At 46.7% G+C, this 6,267-nt stretch overlaps 1 protein-coding gene across 1 annotated transcript in view; it reads left to right on the forward strand.

The window, feature by feature from the left end:
* The window catches only part of MYO15B (myosin XVB), a 70,408-nt gene that overhangs the window by 16,569 nt on the left and 47,572 nt on the right, over nt 1-6,267 (forward strand). The window contains exons 10-18 of the mRNA XM_025197499.1: nt 217-330; nt 1,534-1,592; nt 1,703-1,826; nt 2,608-2,703; nt 3,311-3,442; nt 4,802-4,927; nt 5,225-5,302; nt 5,742-5,890; nt 6,173-6,218. Coding sequence (XP_025053284.1) covers nt 217-330; nt 1,534-1,592; nt 1,703-1,826; nt 2,608-2,703; nt 3,311-3,442; nt 4,802-4,927; nt 5,225-5,302; nt 5,742-5,890; nt 6,173-6,218 — 924 coding nt within the window. The remainder of the gene's footprint in view (nt 1-216; nt 331-1,533; nt 1,593-1,702; nt 1,827-2,607; nt 2,704-3,310; nt 3,443-4,801; nt 4,928-5,224; nt 5,303-5,741; nt 5,891-6,172; nt 6,219-6,267) is intronic.

The raw sequence follows: 6,267 nt of genomic DNA on the forward strand, positions 1-6,267 counted from the left end.
GACTGCTGCAAATACCCAGGGAAGGAGAACCTGGGCTGCCTGAGGTCTTTGGAGCCTAAAGAGCCAAAGTCAGGCAAGATGAGGTACTGGGGTTTTGTGACCTGCCCTTGTGCAATGAGGATGAGACCAGTTCTCTGCAGATATTGCCCTGGATAACAAGTCTGGGACCCTGTCTCTAGTATCAGCTTAGACCTGTTCTTGTCCCCCATGATCTAGAAAGGATCCTTTGAACTTGCAGCCATCCCCAGTGACACAGAAATCCGGATTGTGGCCAACTTGTTGCATGTCTCAGCAGATCTCCTGCAAAGTGCCATCACTCATCGGGTCACTGTGAGTACCTCATGGCCACTTCATCTCCCTGTTCTCCTGTTTGAGCTTGTGTTGTATAGGGAAAGGGTTGAAAAGGATACCTCTGCTCTGCCCCAGCCCTGGGCTTTTTCTGCAGGGAGATCTGAGCAGTAGCCACTGGTAGCCTGTTTACAGCGGCCACCTTCTGCATGAACTAGGAACGTCACCCCCCCCCCGGTTTGGCTGTGTTATATGAAGCAGAACAACCTCTTTACTTGGGGGCTCATGTCTATGTTCATAGTAAGAATCTGAGGGGAGCTGGCTTATAATCAATATATAGGCTTCCAGTTGAAGGGACTTACCCTGCCATCTGCCCCCAAAATGGCACCATACCCTGAGGCAAGAGCTCAGCCACAGGGATAACTCTGACTTGGTTCCCTAAGGTGCCCTGAACTCGGGTTTTGGCAAAGTTCAGGAGGAAAAGAGCCCCCAAACCTTGGGCCCTCTGATGAGAATGTGCTGTCCCCAGCCCTGCAAGCTTCAAGCTGGGAGCTGGCACCAAAAGGCAGCACACTGCAAGATGACTCCTGTAGGGGTCTCTAAATGTGTGCGTGTGAGTGGGTGTGAGATGGACATGGTGCTCTGTTACGCTGAGAAACCTTTGACCTCACTCTGGCAGTGTGAAAGCACCTTGAAGTGGGCACATGTTTCACCCCTTCTACTGACTCAGTAATCACAGAATCAGTAATTGTGCCACAGGGTACAATCTTACCAGTAATTGTGCCACAGGGTACGTCTATGGCAGGGTGTTCTGTCCTACGACTGGAAGAAATAAGCTCCACCAGCCCTGTAAGTGCAGTGAGGGTGTCCTAAACTGCCACCCTTGAGCCCCCTAGAAATCCAAGTTGGGAACATGGTGTTTGGGGCACCCTTGGGTACTGATGTAAGTGGAGTGGAAGTGGCTGGGCAGGGGTTATTTCCTCTGTGGCTTGAGTGAACTCCTTGCTACCACAGTGTAGATGCACTGTTAAGTCCAGATGAGTCCCAGGTCCAATATCTCCAATAACTGGATCTCAGCTGAGTAAGACCCAAAAATAAAATTCTACTGTAATCCTTGCCTTGCATTGTGCAAGGGAGTTCCTGGGCAAAGAACTCCCATGTTAAGCTGTATCGATTCCTTACAGGTTTCCAGACAGAACCTTTTCTTGCGAGTCCTTGTAACAAATAACGCTTCCTTCTATCCAGGCAACATCCTATGACCGGATATTCACCCCTTTGTCTGTAGAAGGTGCCATCGATGCCAGGTAACCAATCCTGCTTTGGTCACTTTATTTCACTTAGTGAAAGTAGCCTGAGAGCATTATTTTCCTGGTAACTGCCTGGTTTGGTTTTCCCCCACGCTTCCCCCACCAAGGGATGCCATTGCCAAGGCTGTGTATTCCCTGCTCTTCGACTGGCTCCTGGAGAAGATCAATGGATGGCTAGCCCCTCAGGAGATGGACAGCACTGTGGGCATTGTTGACATATATGGCTTTGAGGTTGCTTTTCCCATTCGTTTTAAACTGTCTTGGAGTCACTGTACTGGCTGCATGTATGTGTCCTGGTTCTTCTATTTCACTTGTTAAAGCAAGAGGGAAGCTCATAAGTGTTTGCTTATGGGAGGGGGAAGACCATGTCCCACAAAGCATGGGGCCCTGTCTGTCTGAACTGTGTGTAGTGTCCTGCATGCTTTTGATGCAATGGAAATAACATCTTGGTCTGGACTCTGGCATTAGTACTGTGTGTGACAAGATGGCCAAGCCAGTTTGGGAAAGATTGGGACTAATCCAGCATTTTGGCCCAAACTTTCCCCGGCCCCAAATTGTACCTCTGATTGTTTCTACTGAGGCATGGCAGTGTGTGGTGCTCTGAAACACACTCTGTCAACTAACAATGCAATCCATGAGCCCAAAAAGCAGACTGTGATGTAAAAACACAAATAGATCGCTTGGATGTTAAAGGGACATGTGCTGATTTAGGTCCAGCATTTAGGTTCTAATGATCTACATTGACCAATTACCAATACTTCTGTCATTGCAGTGTCTGGGCTTTTCCCTGCCACACTGTAGGCCATTTCTGGTTCTGTGCTTTGAAGCTGTGTCCAAGAGTTGAAGTGGATGATTTTGAAAATGTTTGGGTATGCCTCCAAATGCTTTGGGGGACAAATGCAGGAGATTGGACCCAGTAGCCCAAGACTTGCTTTAACAAGTGAAATAGAAGAACCAGGACACATACATGCATCCAGTACAGTGACTCCAACACTTTACTATATCTTTCCAGGATCTGGGGGTGAACAGTTTGGAGCAGCTATGCATCAACTTTGCCAATGAGCATCTCCAGCACTTCTTCAGCCAGACAGTTATTGCCCAGGAAGAGGTAACAAAAAACCCTTGCTGGAAGAGATGGCACACATTCAGGGAGTTGAGGCAGCCTCAACTGGAGAGCGTTTCCACACAGGGAAGAAAGGCATTGACTGGATCTATTCCTCGAGTTCAATACCAGTATGCTCTGCCTCTGGAATGGGGGTTATTAACAAGTCATTGCTAATTCCTGTAGTTAATTACTAGAGAAAGAGGCAGTTGGAGCACTTCTCCACTTGATGTGGCTTATTATAAGCAACATCTTTTCGATCTGAGACCCTAAAATACCACCTGGAACTTTAAGGCCAGGTGGTCCTGGCCTTAAGGCCACGGCTGGAAGTCACTGGTACCAGCTGTGCCCCTTGTGGAAGAGCAGAGTGCTATTTCCAGACTCGACATCTTGTCCACTGCCCCTTGCCTTGCTGTATTCTACCTCTGTTCTCCCATGTTAGAAAAAAGTGTTCACAAGCTTAATTAATGGCTAAAGTTGGGAGGTACCATGCATGTTTATAACACTGTTAAACCTCTAGTTTGCTGAGGAACCAATTGGATCTCTGCTAACTTCCTGAATTTGATGTTTGTTTTCCTGGCCGGGGTTCGGCTGGATGATCTCTGACCGGTAGGAGGAGTACACCCAAGAAGAGCTAGTCTGGATTCCCATTTCCAAGACTCGCCAAGAGTCATGCCTGGATCTGATTGCTTCAAAGCCCCATGGTATCTTGCGCATCCTGGATGACCAGACTTCATTGACCCAGGTTAGGAACTTGCTGTGGCTGTCAAACCACACAAATGGAGTAAAAAGGTCATTGTTTCAGGAGGGAAGTGTTCTCTTCATAATTACACTTTTGACTAGTTAATCTGGATTAATGTTTCTCTGAAAGACAACTCCATTATACCAAATAGCCATGAGTCCACATGACATTTCTCATTACTTTTCTTCAGTGAAAGGTGATTGTTGTCTTTTAGGGGAAAAGAAGATAATGTTTTTGATATGAGACAAGCTGTTAAAATAATTATGGTAGATTTCAAGCAGTGAAAAGGCTATTGCCTTTACAAACTGTCTCAAAAGCAGATTGACACAGGTGCCCGGCATAGACAGTTAGTGGACATCTCTGAGCACTGGAAAGGCTGGATGGTCATTTTTGGAATGATTCACTCCAAAATTTTGCCAAGCTAATGCTATGTGACTTAGTCAAAGGGAGATAATTTTGTTTAATGTTTATATTGCTTTCAGGCCAGAAGGCCTTGAAAAATGTATGTACAGGCAGTCCTCGACTTACAACGTTTCGAGTTACAACGTTTCGCACTTACAACATTTATAAATTGACACCCTGTTTCAACTTTATGACGTCAGTTTCAACTTTACAACGCTTGATCCAATGCGACGCCATGCCAGCGAACAAGTTCGCTGTGTCGTTCATCTCCCTGGAGAACATCTGTGCAAACTGCCTTGGACACTTTCTTTAAGAAAGCAGATGAGACTCCAGAAAAACCTGCAGCCAGGACTCCTGAGACGACTCCAGCCAAGAGCCCTTCAAAAAGTCCAGCAAAGTCACCTCAAAGAAGTCCTTCCAAATCAATATGATTGCTATTTACAATATAAATACATTAATGTAGCTAATATTACTCATCTATAATTGATCGAGTACAAAATTCTGGGTTACTGTTGGTGAAAATAGGGTATAAGGCCTTGGTTCAGGAACCAACCCCCCATTTAAAATGTTTCAACTGAAGACGCGTTTTTCAGGAACCAATTGTGTCGTAAGTCTGAGGACTGCCTGTAATAACCTCCCTCAACCAAACATGGGTTGTCAGTGAGGAATCAAACCCAGAACCCCCAGCACTGTAGTAAGAACCTCTGTCACCTGAGCTAAGGGAGTAACTCTGCTAGAAGTCTGCAATTATCTTCTTGTATGATCCATCCACTACAGATGGCATAGTAGGGTATAACCCACACGGGATAGTGAACTCACTATTTTCCACATAAGGTATATGCCTGGGAGAGGGGGGCTTCTCTTTATGCATACTTACAATTTCAAATTCTGTTGGACAATGGAGGTTAAACAAAGGAATTGGCTGTGACAATGTAAGCCATGTGTGCCTCTCCTGCTCAGGCCACTGACCATACCTTCCTCCAGAAGTGTCATTACCATCATGGAAACAGTCCTTTGTACACCAAACCCAAACTGCCATTGCCAGTCTTCACTGTGCGGCACTATGCAGGTCCTGTCACCTACCAGGTAAGTTCCTGGGGTCAAGCTGGGGCAGTCTGTGGGGGTCTGGGGCCATAATCATTGGGTACTTTGGATGATGCTCGTCTGCATTTTTCCTGGTCTAGTACCTGGATGATGCCTGCTTGCGGATGCTGCTAAGGAAAAGCTGCTGTGTTCTGAAGTTACTCTGGGTTGTTTAAGTCACGAGAGGACAAATCAGAATATTTATGCAGTGTGCCGGACTATGTACTCGAGATTCAGAATTTCTGTATTTTTTGGTTTGCTAATCCATGCTAGAGATTAAACCACAGCTTGACTTTACAGGTCCACAAGTTCTTGAATAAAAACCATGACCAACTACGCTCAGAAGTCCTTGATATTTTCTCCCAGAGCCGCCTCAAGGTACAGCACACGATTAGGGCAACTATTTTTGATGCCAGTATCTGACAGGCTTCTCCAGTGCTTTCTTCAGAGAAGCACAAAGATCAAAGCCCCTCAGAGAACTTAAACAGTGTCCAGGCATGCACTTGGGGTTGTGCTGAGTCATCTGCTTGGCAAATTTGTGAGCTCAGGCAGGCCCAGAATGGGCAAGACTTGGCAAGGCTTATTTCTCAGCAGTGTGCTTGGTCTCGCCCATACCTAAGGTCAGCATATATCTTCTGGGGGAGGTATGAATAGACCTGTGCCCTTGATTGGTTGCAGCCCTTCTGTTGTGGGTGGATGGTGGTGAGAGTGGTTTTTAGTCTTGGACCATTACAGTTCCAGAAGGAAGGGACTGTTCTTTCAAAGCAGCAAAGGGGAGTGTTACATCACTAACTTGCTGCTTTCCTCTCCTTTCAAGCTCGTGTCCAAAATTTTCCAGAAGGCCAAAAATCATCACAGCCAGCACAGGGAGCTGGGAACAAAGGGCAAAGGGCTCAAGCATCCAGCCTCAACCCTGGTGTCCAGATTCCATCAGTCCCTACTGGATCTCACGGCCAAGCTGGGAAGGTGAGGGATACAGGGATGACACCAGCCCTATCGTTGCTGACTGCCTGGTGTGAAAGCTCCCTTCACTCACTTGGTTGTTCTAGAAGGGCTTTATTGCGGGACATTTGAGTGGTTTAGCTGGGTGGTGATGGATGACAGAACCAGAAGAGGAGGATGGGCCTTGTTCAGCAGAGATGGATGGTGTCTTTGTGGGGATATGAAGGCTTCAGCAGCCCCTGGGGATAGCAAGGGCATTTCTGGAATGGGTTTGTTAAAGTGTCTTCCCTTTCCTCTGCCTTGCAGGAGCCATGCTTTCTTTATTCGATGCATCACACCCAATTCAAAAAAGGTAAGAGAGCTCCTGCTCCTGAACAGCAGCACAGGTCTTTGGGAAACCC

The sequence above is a fragment of the Alligator sinensis genome, unplaced genomic scaffold (assembly GCF_000455745.1).
Source record: "Alligator sinensis unplaced genomic scaffold, ASM45574v1 scaffold400_1, whole genome shotgun sequence".
NCBI classification, from domain to species: domain Eukaryota; kingdom Metazoa; phylum Chordata; order Crocodylia; family Alligatoridae; genus Alligator; species Alligator sinensis.